The sequence below is a fragment of the Lampetra planeri genome, chromosome 48 (assembly GCF_965212315.1).
Source record: "Lampetra planeri chromosome 48, kcLamPlan1.2.h2, whole genome shotgun sequence".
Taxonomy (NCBI): Eukaryota; Metazoa; Chordata; class Hyperoartia; order Petromyzontiformes; family Petromyzontidae; genus Lampetra; species Lampetra planeri.
In genome coordinates, this window is record NC_136154.1 from 6287263 (window position 1) to 6303254 (window position 15992).

At 52.5% G+C, this 15992-nt stretch overlaps 1 protein-coding gene across 1 annotated transcript in view; it reads right to left on the reverse strand.

Moving 5' to 3' along the window:
* Window positions 1-15992, reverse strand: part of LOC144733608 (anoctamin-4-like) — a 53796-nt gene that overhangs the window by 8738 nt on the left and 29066 nt on the right. The window contains exons 14-24 of the mRNA XM_078615626.1: window positions 15735-15795; window positions 13969-14051; window positions 11843-12022; window positions 10720-10887; window positions 10317-10353; window positions 8060-8168; window positions 7820-7877; window positions 5441-5538; window positions 4718-4851; window positions 782-934; window positions 47-197 (exon numbers count right to left, since the gene is read on the reverse strand). Of these exons, the coding sequence (XP_078471752.1) occupies window positions 47-197; window positions 782-934; window positions 4718-4851; window positions 5441-5538; window positions 7820-7877; window positions 8060-8168; window positions 10317-10353; window positions 10720-10887; window positions 11843-12022; window positions 13969-14051; window positions 15735-15795 (1232 nt within the window). The remainder of the gene's footprint in view (window positions 1-46; window positions 198-781; window positions 935-4717; window positions 4852-5440; window positions 5539-7819; window positions 7878-8059; window positions 8169-10316; window positions 10354-10719; window positions 10888-11842; window positions 12023-13968; window positions 14052-15734; window positions 15796-15992) is intronic.

Here is a 15992-nt window from a genome sequence, read left to right on the forward strand (position 1 = left end):
TGAGTGAGGATGAGTGAAAGAGTGAGAGTGTGAGTGAGTGAGTGACCTCTTGGCCCTGTATTGTCCCTGCCCCGCACAGGGGCCGTACGCGTGGATGTAGACGAGGCGTGGGATGAAGTCGGAGGTGATGGCGATGACGAGCGCATTGGTGATCACCGCCACCACGCCGATGAACTCCAGAATCCCGAACCAGATTCCTGACACGAACACACGCAGACAAAGAGAGCCCAGGTAGCTTATAACAGGACTGTAGGGGCAAGTGCTGTTAGTAGCAAGTAGCAGCAGCACCGGCGAAGGCCTGGCACATGAGGGGGGGGGGTGGTGTGGGCTAGCACCACCCCACGGTGGCCCACCCGGCCGCCTTTGTCTCTCCCTGTGTGTGTCTCCCTCTGTGTGTCTCTCTCTGTGTGTCTCCCTCTGTGTGTCTCCCTCTGTGTGTCTCCCTCTGTGTCTCTGTGTGTCTCCCTCTGTGTCTCTGTGTGTCTCCCTCTGTGTGTCTACCTCTCTGTGTCTCCCTGTGTGTGTCTCCCTCTGTGTGTCTCCCTCTGTGTATCTCCCTCTGTGTCTCTGTGTCTCTCTGTGTGTGTCTCCCTGTGTGTGTGTCTCCCTCTGTGTGTGTCTACCTCTGTGTGTCTCCCTCTGTGTGTGTCTCCCTCTGTGTGTCTCCCTCTGTGTGTCTCTGTGTGTCTCTCTCTGCATCTCTGTGTGTCTCCCTCTGCGTCTCCCTGTGTGTCTCTGCGTCTCGCCGTGCGAGTCCCCTGTGAGTGTGCGAGCGAGTCACCGATGTCGCGAGCTCTCCTGGCCACGGGTCTCCGCCAGGAGGCGCACAGCTTCCACGCGTCAATGCGGATCTCCAGCAGGTTGTTGGTGAGCGCCAGCAGCGGGGCCAGCGGGAACGCCGCAACGAAGATCGTCACGAAGCCAAACTGCAGCACTGCCAGGGGCATCAGCAGCATCAGCAGCAGCATCATCATCGCCAGTAGCATCATCAGCAGCAGCATCAGCAGCATTGCCAGTAGCATCATCAGCAGCATCATCATCGCCAGTAGCATCATCATCAACAGCATCATCATCATCATCGCCACGAGCATCATCATCAGCAGTAGCAGCAGCATCGCCAGTATCATCAGCATCAACAGCATCATCATCGCCACTAGCATCATCATCAACAGCATCATCACAATCGCCAGTAGCATCATCATCAGCAGTACCAGCAGCATCGCCACTAGCATCATTATCAACAGCATCATCATCATCATCATCGCCACTAGCATCATCATCAGCATCATCATCATCATCATCGCCACGAGCATCATCATCAACAGCATCATCATCATCGCCACGAGCATCATCAACAGCATCATCATCATCGCCACTAGCATCATCATCAGCATCATCATCATCATCATCGCCACGAGCATCATCATCAACAGCATCATCATCATCATCGCCACGAGCATCATCATCAACAGCATCATCATCATCGCCACGAGCATCATCAACAGCATCATCATCATCATCATCATCATCGCCACGAGCATCATCATCAGCATCATCATCATCATCATCATCGTCACTAGCATCATCATCAGCATCATCATCATCATCATCGCCACTAGCATCATTATCAGCATCATCATCATCATCATCGCCACTAGCATCATCATCAGCATCATCATCATCATCGCCACTAGCATCATCATCATCATCATCGCCACGAGCATCATCATCAGCATCATCATCATCATCGCCACTAGCATCATCATCAGCATCATCATCATCATCATCATCGCCACTAGCATCATCATCAGCATCATCATCATCATCATCGCCACTAGCATCATCATCAGCATCATCATCATCATCATCGCCACGAGCATCATCATCAACAGCATCATCATCATCGCCACGAGCATCATCAACAGCATCATCATCATCATCATCGCCACTAGCATCATCATCAGCATCATCATCATCATCATCGCCACTAGCATCATCATCAACAGCATCATCATCATCATCGCCACTAGCATCATCATCAGCATCATCATCATCGCCACGAGCATCATCATCAGCAGTAGCAGCAGCATCGCCAGTAGCATCATCATCAACAGCATCATCATCATCGCCAGTAGCATCATCATCAACAGCATCATCATCATCATCGCCACTAGCATCATCATCAGCATCATCATCATCGCCACGAGCATCATCATCATCAGCAGTAGCAGCAGCATCGCCAGTAGCATCATCATCAACAGCATCATCATCATCGCCAGTAGCATCATCATCAACAGCATCATCATCATCATCATCATCGCCACTAGCATCATCATCAGCATCATCATCATCGCCACTAGCATCATCATCAACAGCATCATCATCATCATCATCGCCACTAGCATCATCATCAGCATCATCATCATCATCATCGCCACGAGCATCATCATCAGCAGTAGCAGCAGCATCGCCAGTAGCATCATCATCATCAGCATCATCATCATCGCCACTAGCATCATCATCAACAGCATCATCATCATCATCGCCACTAGCATCATCATCAGCATCATCATCATCATCATCGCCACGAGCATCATCATCAGCAGTAGCAGCAGCATCGCCAGTATCATCATCAGCATCATCATCATCATCGCCACTAGCATCATCAACAGCATCTTCATCATCGCCACTAGCACCATTATCAACAGCATCATCATCATCATCGCCACTAGCATCATCATCAGCATCATCATCGCCACGAGCATCATCATCAGCAGTAGCAGCAGCATCGCCAGTATCATCATCAGCATCATCATCATCATCGCCACTAGCATCATCAACAGCATCTTCATCATCGCCACTAGCACCATTATCAACAGCATCATCATCATCATCGCCACTAGCATCATCATCAGCATCATCATCATCATCATCGCCACGAGCATCATCATCAGCAGTAGCAGCAGCATCGCCAGTATCATCATCAGCATCATCATCATCATCATCGCCACTAGCATCATCAACAGCATCTTCATCATCGCCACTAGCACCATTATCAACAGCATCATCATCATCATCGCCACTAGCATCATCATCAGCATCATCATCATCGCCACGAGCATCATCATCAGCAGTAGCAGCAGCATCGCCAGTATCATCATCAGCATCATCATCATCATCATCGCCACTAGCATCATCAACAGCATCTTCATCATCGCCACTAGCACCATTATCAACAGCATCATCATCATCATCGCCACTAGCATCATCATCAGCATCATCATCATCATCATCGCCACGAGCATCATCATCAGCAGTAGCAGCAGCATCGCCAGTATCATCATCAGCATCATCATCATCATCGCCACTAGCATCATCATCAACAGCATCATCAGCATCGCCACGAGCATCATCATCGATAGCAGCAGCAGCAGCTGATGATGATAGCGCTGATGTTGCTGGTGCTGAAGTTAATGATACTACTGCTGGTACTACTGCTGGTACTACTGCTGGTACTACTGCTGGTACTACTGATGGTACTACTGCTGCTGGTACTACTGATGGTACTACTGCTGGTACTACTGCTGGTACTACTGCTGGTACTACTGCTGGTACTACTGATGGTACTACTGCTGCTGGTACTACTGATGGTACTACTGCTGATGGTACTACTGATGGTACTACTGCTGCTGGTACTACTGATGGTGCTACTGCTGGTACTACTGCTGGTACTACTGATGGTACTCTTGCTGGTACTACTGATGGTACTACTGCTGGTACTACTGCTGATGGTGCTACTGCTGGTACTACTGCTGGTACTACTGATGGTACTACTGATGGTGCTACTGCTGGTACTACTGATGGTACTACTGATGGTACTACTGCTGATGGTACTACCGATGGTGCTACTGATGGTACTACTGATGGTGCTACTGATGGTACTACTGCTGATGGTACTACTGCTGATGGTGCTACTGCTGGTACTACTGATGGTACTACTGATGGTACTACTGCTGATGGTGCTACTGCTGGTACTACTGATGGTACTACTGATGGTACTACTGCTGATGGTGCTACTGCTGGTACTACTGATGGTACTACTGATGATGGTGCTACTGCTGGTACTACTGATGGTGCTACTGCTGGTACTACTACTGATGGTGCTACTGCTGGTACTACTGATGGTACTACTGCTGGTACTACTGCTGGTACTACTGATGGTACTACTGATGGTACTACTGATGGTGCTACTGCTGGTACTACTGATGGTACTACTGATGATGGTGCTACTGCTGGTACTACTGATGGTGCTACTGATGATGGTGCTACTGCTGGTACTACTGATGGTACTACTGATGGTACTACTGATGGTACTACTGCTGGTACTACTGATGGTGCTACTGCTGGTACTACTGCTGGTACTACTGCTGGTACTACTGCTGGTACTACTGATGGTACTACTGCTGGTACTACTGCTGGTACTACTGATGGTGCTACTGCTGGTACTACTGATGGTACTACTGCTGGTACTACTGCTGGTACTACTGCTGGTACTACTGCTGGTACTACTGCTGGTACTACTGATGGTGCTACTGCTGGTACTACTGATGGTACTACTGCTGGTACTACTGCTGGTACTACTGATGGTGCTACTGCTGGTACTACTGATGGTGCTACTGCTGGTACTACTGCTGGTACTACTGCTGCTGGTACTCACCCATCTCGAGGTACTCGTAAGCGAGGAAGTACTCTGGAGGCTCCTCCAGGCGGAGGTCGTCTTCCCAGCCCCCCACGGGGGGCGCCCCCTGGGGGGCCCCCCCCTTCGAACCACCAAACTTGCGGCAGCAGAAGCTGGGGCGACATCAGCAGCATCATCAGCAGAATCATCAACAGCATCATCAGCAGCATCATCAGCATAATCAGCATCAACATCAACAACAGCATCATCAGCAGCAGCATCATCAACAGCATCATCATCAACAGCATCATCATCAACAGCATCATCAACAGCATCATCATCAGCAGCATCATCAACAGCATCATCAACAGCATCATCATCAGCAGCATCATCAGCAGCAGCAGCATCATCATCATCAACAGCATCATCAGCAGCATCATCATCATCATCAAAAGCATCATCAGCAGCATCATCAACAGCATCATCATCATTAACAACAGCAGCATCATCAGCTGCATCATCATCAGCAGCAGCATCAGTATCATGGTTGTGGTCGTGATGGTTATGATGCTGGTGGTGGTTGTTGTCGTCATGGTTAAGATTATAGATGATGGTGGTTGTTGTTGTTGTTGTTATAGTGGTTATAGTTGTTGTGGTGGTAGTGGTCGTTGTGACTTTAGCGATGATGATGATGGTTGTTGTGGTGGTTGTTGCGGTGGTTGTTGTTGTTGTGGTGGTGGTTGTAGTGGTTGTGATGCTAACGGGCGGCCGAACTCCAAGGCGTTGTTGAAGAGCTGCTTCAGGAGGAGCACGATGGCCATCTGGACACACAGGTCGATGAGGCATCCACTGGGGTGGCACTGCGTACACACACACAGACACACACACAGACACACACACACAGACACACACAGACACACACACACAGATACACACACAGACACACAGACACACACACACACAGACACACACACACAGACACACAGACACACAGACACAGACACACATACACACACACACACAGACACACACACACATACACACACACACACAGACACACAGACACACAAACACAAACACACAGACACACAGACACACACAGACACACACACACATACATACACAGACACACAGACACAGATACACACACAGACACACAGACACACAGACACACAGACACACAGACTCACAGACACACACACACAGACACACAGACACACAGACACACACACACATACACACACACAGACACACACACACATACACACACACAGACACACAGACACACAAACACAAACACACAGACACACAGACACACAGACACACACAGACACACACACACATACACACACACAGACACACAGACACACAAACACAAACACACAGACACACAGACACACACAGACACACACAGACACACCAATAAAACCGCCACTAAGTGATGGTGACATCACCACGGCGCCTGTGCCAGGTCAGGTGCACGTTGAGACCACGTGAAGTGTCGGAGGCTCGCTGGCAGGAGGATCCAGGAAGGACTGAGGTGCCACGGGTCGGCTGACTGAGATGACCGGTAGATGCACCAGCTGTACCCCCCCTACTGTGCCATCTTGCTGCAATTTAGCCGCCCGGCGCGCCACACGTTGTTGTGAGCGTCGCACCTCTGCCCTCAGTTATTGCCTCACGAGCCTCCTGCACAGAGGCCGATCTTGACACCAGTCATCGGCAAGTCCACTCGGCTCCACGTCCTCCATTACCGCATCAGTCCGTCTCTTCTCCAGTCCGTGTTGTGCATGTTCAGCCTCCTTCTATGAGGCCAAACTGCTTGGGCATGCGGTGGCTGGGTATGCGGTGGCTGGGCATGCGGTGGCTGGGCATGCGGTGGCTGGGTATGCGGTGGCTGGGTATGCGGTGGCTGGGCATGCGGTGGCTGGGCATGCGGTGGCTGGGTATGCGGTGGCTGGGCATGCGGTGGCTGGGCATGCGGTGGCTGGGCATGCGGTGGCTGGGCATGCGGTGGCTGGGCATGCGGTGGCTGGGCATGCGGTGGCTGGGCATGCGGTGGCTGGGCATGCGGTGGCTGGGCATGCGGTGGCTGGGCATGCGGTGGCTGGGCATGCGGTGGCTGGGCATGCGGTGGCTGGGCATGCGGTGGCTGGGCATGCGGTGGCTGGGCATGCGGTGGCTGGGCATGCGGTGGCTGGGCATGCGGTGGCTGGGCATGCGGTGGCTGGGCATGCGGTGGCTGGGCATGCGGTGGCTGGGCATGCGGTGGCTGGGCATGCGGTGGCTGGGCATGCGGTGGCTGGGCATGCGGTGGCTGGGCATGTGGGTTACATGACCCAGCCAACGCAGCCTTGCCTGCTGGAGGAGCTCATGGATGAAAATGTGTCCAGATTTTTCAAGGATTTGTGAGCTCCTCACACAATCCAGACTTATTAAACCCAAGATGGATCAGAGGCAGGCCAGCCTCACACACAAATACACACGCACACACACAGATACACACACACACAGACCCGTAGACCCACAAAGACTCACCGAGACCCATCATGATATAGACCCATATCGATCCAGAGACTCAGAGACCCACAGAAACCCAGAGAGACCCACAGAGACTCAAAGACCACAGAGACTCAAAGACCACAGAGATCCAGACTCATATAGATCCATAGGGACCCACAGAGATGCATAGAGACTAATAGACCTACAGAGACTCAGAGGCCGACATAGACCCACAAAGATCCATATAGACCCACAGAGACCCATAGAGACCCATAGATCCAAGGAGATCCAGACACTCATATAGAACCATAGAGACCCGTACGCATCGAGGCCCACATGATAACTCAACTATTTTGGTGTTTTTACCAGACAAGCGACGTTGCCATCACAAATGATCGCTCTGCCACGTGGCTGATATCATCATCTGAACATTTACACCAGCAGCCAAATACTCTAAACGTGACGTTGATTCTAAACGTGGAGAGAAAATCCGTCGAGTCCACGACCTCCTGCGTGCCAGGCGACGGAGATGACATCTCCTAGCCACCACTGCGTGCCCTACTAACAGCACTTGCCCCTACAGTCTGTTGGGCTACACGGGGGAGCTTTGTCTTCAGTGATGTGTGTACACACGCTTACCTCTTCTAGGCGGTACAACTGAAACCAGCGAGCGTAGTTGCCAGGTCTGCCTATGAACCTGCACGCAGCAGAGACACAGCATCAGCAGCTGCACAGGTCCATAGCAGCAGCAGCAGCAGCTTCACGATGGCCGCGTGTGTCTCTGTGTGTGTCACGATGGCCGCGTGTGTCTCTGTGTGTGTGTCAAGATGGCCGCGTGTGTCTCTGTGTGTGTCAAGATGGCCGCGTGTGTCTCTGCACCTGCCCAGGAAGAACGCCACGTAGAAGATGGAGCTGAAGTGGTTGATGAACTGGAAGATGAAGATGAAGATGCAAAATCGTCGCTCCCTCTTCTCTCGTGACACGCTCCCTGTCGCAACACCACAGGCAAAGGGGTCCCCCAGGTAGCCTTCAATAGGATGTAGGGGCAAGTGTTGTTAGCGAGCACACACATACTAACATACAAAGACAAAGACCCCGGATAGCCTGGAAGAGACTGTTGGAGCAAGTGCTGTGAGCGAGTAGTAGCCCCGATGAAGGCCGGCTTGGCACACGAGGGGGTAGGTGGCCAGCAAAGACACATAAACATGGTGGTGGTGATTATGGTGGTGGTGGTGATTATGATGTGACTGCCATTCTTCTACTCCGGTGGTGGGTGTACATCTAGGACCCAATTCAAACCCACAGTGGCCTGGTCTCAGTTAGCTGATGAAAGTTGGAAGCGATAATTTCATGGTTGCTTGCAGCTGGGGTTGGCATCGCCCCTCTCCTCCTGATGCCGAGAGGAAATGGGCGAGGTTTAGGACTGTGGCTCATGCAGCTGCAATGGCTGCTCTGTGAGCCAGAGACCCTGGCTGACAGAGGAGGTGTTCCGGCTGGCTGAGAAAAAGCGACAGTCCCACTCTCACCATATACAGCATCCCACATCAGAGATTGAGGAGGCTTACCGCAGCCTTTGCTCGGAGTTTCGGAGAGCCGTCTTGGGAGAAGGAAAATCGCTCAAACTGGAAAACATCATGGGGCAAAGTGTGGATGACCCTGCCGAAGCTGCTGTGCCTCAAAAATTAGCAGAAGTTGTCACCCCCTGTGAGTGGCTGGCTGAAGTGCCAACTGTTGAGGAAGTAAAAAAGGTGATCCAAAGTCTGAGACCAGGAAAAGTGCCAGGCAGAGATGATCTCCAAAGCGAAATAGTGAGGAAGGGTGCCATTTGTGTAGGGAATTCCCACAGGACCTGCATCTCTGCTTTATTGACCTGGGCAAGGCCTATGATACCATCAATAGGCCTGGGCTCGAGGTTGTTCATCATGCCTTTGGAGTCACCGACTCTCTACTCAAAATCATGAAAGGCCTTCATGGTGGTGGGCAGGCCTGGGTAAAGCGATGTGGCCAGCAGTCGGAGCCATTCCCCGTTCACCTTGGGGTGTGACAGGGATATCCTCTGGCTCCCACATTATTTGACATCTTTTTTTACTATTTAGTTTGTGAAGCTTCTATGGCTGTACTGGAGGACACTCCATCTGGTACAGATACAATGCGAGGTTGATCGGTGTCCGGGTGCGGTCAAGGGATGGCTCCCTATTGGCCAACCATGTTACGTATGCCGATGATCTGGTGATTGCTGCTCGCTCAGAGGAGGAGTTGGAGGTGCTGCTGCTGAACCTGGAGTGAGACACAAAGAAGTGGGGCCTTCCCATCAGCCCATCCAAAACTAAGCACCTGCCTGGGTATTTTGTGCCGTAAATAGTTCCACCCCCTCAACTCCCCATTGGTGATGGGGCAGTTGTGGGGGAAGTAGAGAGTTTCCTAACCTGGGCAGTGTGCTCATGGCCAGCTCCGGTTGACAGCAGAACTCTCACATCCACATCAGTCGAGTGGCATTATATTTGTGCTGGCTGCGTAACGCTGTATGGAAGCGAACTGGTCTGTCGCTCCTCGCTCCACAGGAAGCTTCAGGTCTTCTCAGCCACAGTCATTTCCTCCCTTCTCTATGCTTGCACCCCCAATGGAACATCTTCGCCAGTTAGAAACATTTAGGCTGGCCTGCCTATGATCCATCCTGGGTTTAACCAGGCAGGATTGTGTGAGGAGCTCACAAATCCCATCAGTGAGCTCCGCCGGCAGGCAAGGCTGCGTTGGCTGGGTCATGTAGTCCACATGCCCAGTCACCGCATGCCTAAAAAGCTTTTGTTCAGCCGGATAGAGGGGGCTAAAGGGCGCCGCATGGGCTAGAAAAGAGATGGAGTGATGTGGTACAGGAGGACGTGGAGCTGAGTGGACTTGCCGATGACTGGTATCAGCAGTTTCAAGATCGGCCTCTGTGGAGGCGGCTCGTGAAGGATGCTACTGGGCAGTTGGAGGCATTTGTGACCTGCCAGCGGGCGTTCGACACTTCACCTGGCCTCAACGTGCACATAGCCTGGCAAAAGCATTGTGGTGATGTCACCGCCACTTAGTGGCGAATGGCAGTTGTTGTTGATTATGATGGTGGTGGTGGTGATGTCTGGATCAGGAATCTCACCGATGTTTGCCAATTTTGAGGCCACAATGCCGCACACCTGCAACAACAACATCAACAACATTACCACCAACATCACCACCACTGCCAACACCATCACCACCATCACCACCATCACCCCCATCACTCCCATCATCACCATCACTCCCATAACCCCTATCACCATCACCAACACCATCACCACCCCTATCACCATCACCACCATCACTGCCACCACCATCACCGCTGCCACCATCACCGCCATCATCACCATCACCATCACCGCGACTTTCACCGCCACCATCACCGCCACCGCCACCATCACCGCCATCATCACCATCCCCGTCACCATTACCATCACCATCACCACCACCATCACCACCACCACCATCACCACCACCATCAGCACCATCAGCGCGACCATCACCTTGTTCATGCACTGGATGAGCAGGAAGTGGAGGATGGCTCCGCTCCCCACCACCACGAGGCCGGCGTTGTTGCGGAAGAATCCGGGCTCCACTCTCCGTGAGAGCACGTCCCTCATGAGGACGCGGTAGGCCACGATAGCGTACGCAGCAACGATCTCGACGCAGATCTACACCACCACCACCACCACCACCACCACAACCACACAGATCTACACCACCACCACCACACAGATCCACACCACCACCACAACCACACAGATCAACACCACCACCACCACCACCACACAGATCTACACCACCACCACCACACAGATCAACACCACCACCACACAGATCAACACCACCACCACCACCACCACGCAGATCTACACCACCACCACCACCACCACACAAATCTACACCACCACACAGATCTACACCACCACCACACAGATCTACACCACCACCACACAAATCTACACCACCACACAGATCTACACCACCACCACAACCACACAGATCCACACCACCACCACACAGATCCACACCACCACCACCACACAGATCCACACCACCACCACCACACAGATCCACACCACCACCACCACCACCACACAGATCTACACCACCACCACACAAATCTACACCACCACACAGATCTACACCACCATCACCACCACTATCACCACAGATCTACAACAACTACAACCATAACCACCACACAGATATATAGCAACCACAACCACCACAGATCTGCACTGCAACCACGACCACAACAACCACCTTCACACAGATCTACAACACACAGATCTAGCTTACAACCACCACAACCACCACACAGATGTACACAACCACCACCACACGTGTGTACGTGTGTGTACGCGTGTGTACGCGTGTGTGTACATGCGTATGTGTGTGTACGCGTGTGTGTATACGTGTGTGTACGCGTGTGTGTACATACGTATGTGTGTACACGTGCGTACGTGTGTGTACGCGTGCGTGTACATGCGTATGTGTGTACACGTGCGTACGCGTGTGTACGCGTGTGTGTACATGCATATGTGTGTACACGTGCGTACGCGTGTGTACGCGTGTGTGTGCGCACGTGCACGTGTACTCGCGTGTGCGCGTGCGTGCACCGACCATGAGGAAGCAGACGATGGAGATGATGCCCAGCGAGACGACCTTGCGGCACGTGAGTCCCGAGGGCGACGCGGACGAGGAGGGGGGCTGGTGATGCTGGAAGGCGGTGCCACTGCGGCGGGGCGAACGTGGCCGGCCCGGCACGTAGCGGCGCGTCACCGTACGCAGCACCAACTCGTCCTGGCACCCAACAGCGGCGGCGGCAGCAGCAACATCATCATCAGCAGCAGCAACATCAGCAGCAGCAGCAGCAACATCATCAGCAGCAGCAGCAACATCATCAGCAGCAGCAGCAACATCATCAGCAGCAGCAGCAACATCATCAGCAGCAGCAGCAACATCATCAGCAGCAGCAGCGGCAACATCATCAGCAGCAGCAACATCAGCAGCAGCAGCAGCAACATCATCAGCAGCAGCAACATCAGCAGCAGCAGCAGCAGAGCCACCACATCCTTACTCACCAAATGCCACCTCCACCACCTCCAGCGTCATCACCACGTCCAACATCAACATCACCATCAACATCACCACCTCCAATCACCATCACCACCTCCACCACAACTACCATCACCACCTCAAACTCAACCTCCACCACCATCACCACCACCTCCATCACCACCATCCCCACCACCACCACCCAACCACTACCACCTCAACCGCCACCATCTCCATCATCACCACAACCACCTCTAGTAACCAGCAGTCACCACCATCAGCAACAACCGACATTCGCCACTAAGTGGTGGTGACGTCACAATGGGACTTGTGCCAGGCTATGTGCACGTTGAGAACACCCGCTGGCAGGAGGTCACAGGACAGACCCAGCAGGTGCCACGGGTCGGATGACCGAGATGAGTGGCCAATGCACCACCTGTGCTTCCTACTTTGCCAACTTGATGTGTTTTAGCCGCCCGACGCTCCACTCATTGTTGTGAGCGTCGCTCCAACTGCCCAGTAGCAGCAGCGTCCTTCACGAGTCTCCTCCATAGAGGCCGATCTTGACACCGCTGATACCAGTTATTGGAAAGTCCACTCAGCTGCATATCATCTCATGCCACATCATTCCATCTCTTCTCCAGCCCATGTCACGCCCATTTAGCCCCCTCTATCTGGCCAAACAAAATCTGTTTGGGCATGCGGTTAGTTGGAATGTAGGCTACATAACCCAGCCAACGCAGCCTTGCCTGCCGGAGGAGCTCACCGATGGGACTGTGTTAAGATCTTTCAAGGATTTGTGAGCTTCTCACACAATCCAGCCTGGTTAAACCCAGGATTGATCGTATGTAGGCCAGCCTGAATGTTTCTAATTGGTGAAGATGTTCCATTAGGAGTGTCCACGTTTTGCAAGCATAGAGAAGGGAGGGAATGACTGTGGCCATTAAACCCGAAGCTTCGTGTGGAACAACGGACCAGGTAGCTTCTACACAGCGTTACATATTCAATGAAAAGATGATGCCTCTCAACCGATTTGGAGTGAGACCTCTGCTGTCAAACCAGGAGCTGGTCATATGCACACTGCCCAGGTATGGAAACCTCTCCACTCTCTTCACAACTGCCCGTCCAATGGGAAGTTGAGGGCATGGAGTATTTGATGATACATAATACCCAGGCAGGTGCTTAGCTGTGGAGGGACTGATGGCAAGGCCCCACGTCTTAGTGGCACCCTCCAGGTTCAGCAGCAGGGCCTCCAACTCCTCCTCTGAGTGAGCAGCAATCACCAGATCATCAGCATAGGGAGCCATCCCTCGACTGCACCCGAGCATCGATCATCCTCGCATTGTATCTGTACCAGATGGAATTCCCTCCGGTACTGCCATAGAAAGCATATTAAACTACCTGTTTGAAAAATATGTCCTTTAAAAATACTGAGGGAATTGCATCAGAAGCCCTCACTCACTCTACCGTATTAAAAATGAGCAACCCTCAACCACCTCCTCCACCAACTCCGCCATATCCACTACCTCTACCACCTCCATCATTACCACCACCTCCACCACCTCCACCACCTCTACCACCTCTACCACCTCCATCATTACCACCACCTCCACCACCACCACCTCCACCACCTCCACCACCTCCACCACCTACTCACCTCCACCACCTACTCACCTCCATCACCTACTCACCTCCTCCTCCCCCATGTCGAGGAGGTCCCACCTACAGGTGAGCACTGCCCGGTAGCGCTTCCACATCTCCAGGAACACTGTGGCTATGACACACACACAGACACACACACAGGCACACACACAGGCACACACACAGACACACACACGGACACACACAGACACACACACAGGCACACGGACACACACACAGACACACACACAGACACACACACAGGCACACACACGGACACACACACAGACACACACAGGCACACACACACAGGCACACACACGGACACACACACAGACACACACACAGGCACACACACAGGCACACACACGGACACACACACAGACACACACACAGACACACACACGGACACACAGATACACACAGACACACACAGACACACACACGGACACACACACAAGCACACACACAGACACACACACAGACACACACACGGACACACACACAGACACACACAGACACACAGACACACACACTCAGACACACAGACACACAGACACACACAGACACACATACACAGGCACACACACAGACACACACACAGACACACACAGACACACACACGGACACACAGAGACACACAGATACACACAGACACACACAGACACACACAGACACACACACAGAGACACACAGATACACACACACAGACACACACAGACACACACACAGGCACACAGGCACACACAGACACACAGACACACAGACACACACAGACACACACACACAGACACACACAGACACAAACAGACACACAGACACACACAGACACACACACAGACAGACACACAGACACACACAGACACACACACACAGACACACACAGACACACACACAGACACACACAGACACACACACACAGCTCCAGGCGTCGTTCGTCCACTAGGGGGCGTTGGGGCGCCGCCCCACCAAGCAGCTGGAGGTGAGACATTATTTCTCATAGAAATTCTATTAAATTGCTTTGTTGTGTTTACAAATGTTCAAATATAATGATTCTTTCAACGTGAATTGCCTAATAAAGACAACACTTTTAAGTTGATCACATTAGAAACCGCTGCAATACCACGGCCTCATTAGTGCCTGGGGGTGGTCTCGGGGCGGCTGTGAAGGCGTCCGAGTGAGAGATTTCCCGTCACTCGTTGCGACCAGCTCCGCATTCAGGGCGGTGGAGAAGGTGCCAATGGCGGTAATGAGACGACGGCACAACGCGAGGGTGCACTGCACACGTAGCAGGTCACGGCCTACACGCTCTAGGCTTTTGACAGAGTGTGGTGTGGAATTGAGGGTCATGGGGACAACATTTGATTGATCTGTTGTTCTGTTTCGTGTTTTGTATAAACGCCTACCGTTGATAGATAAGACGACTTAGGGGGGGCAATAACTGACGAGGTTTTTCTTAATTAGAACACCATCTTTTCAGAGGTCACTCACAACAGCCCCACCCAGTGGCAATGTCGCGAGACGCCACTGCAGAACCCCCCCAGGTAGCCAACGCCGGCTGTCGGGGCAAGAGCTGCCGCTATAGAGCAGCAGCAGCAGTAGCGGCACTTACGATGAGTGGGGGGCGGTGTCACTGGAAACCCGACACCCCCCCCCCCCACCGTGTCGCCTTGACAGACTGTCCGGGCGAGTGCTGTGAGCGAGTAGCAGTTCCTGTGAAGGCGACTGCTGCTGGCGATGCTGCTAATGATGCTACCGCTACTGTTTCTGCTACTGCTGCTGATGATGATGTTGCTGATGATGACGATGTATTTACCCCAAACGGCCATGAAGACAGCGAAGAACACAGTGGCGCTGTTGTCGAACAGATGGGCGACCTGTAGGGAGTACAGATAGATACACCTTACATTGACCAGATGAGTCTATAGACTCATCATTTCCCCATAGACTCAACACTGCACCATAGACTCAACACTGCCCATAGACTCACCACTGCACCATAGACTCAACACTGCCCCATAGACTCAACACTGCACCATAGACTCAACACTGCACCATAGACTCAACCCTGCTC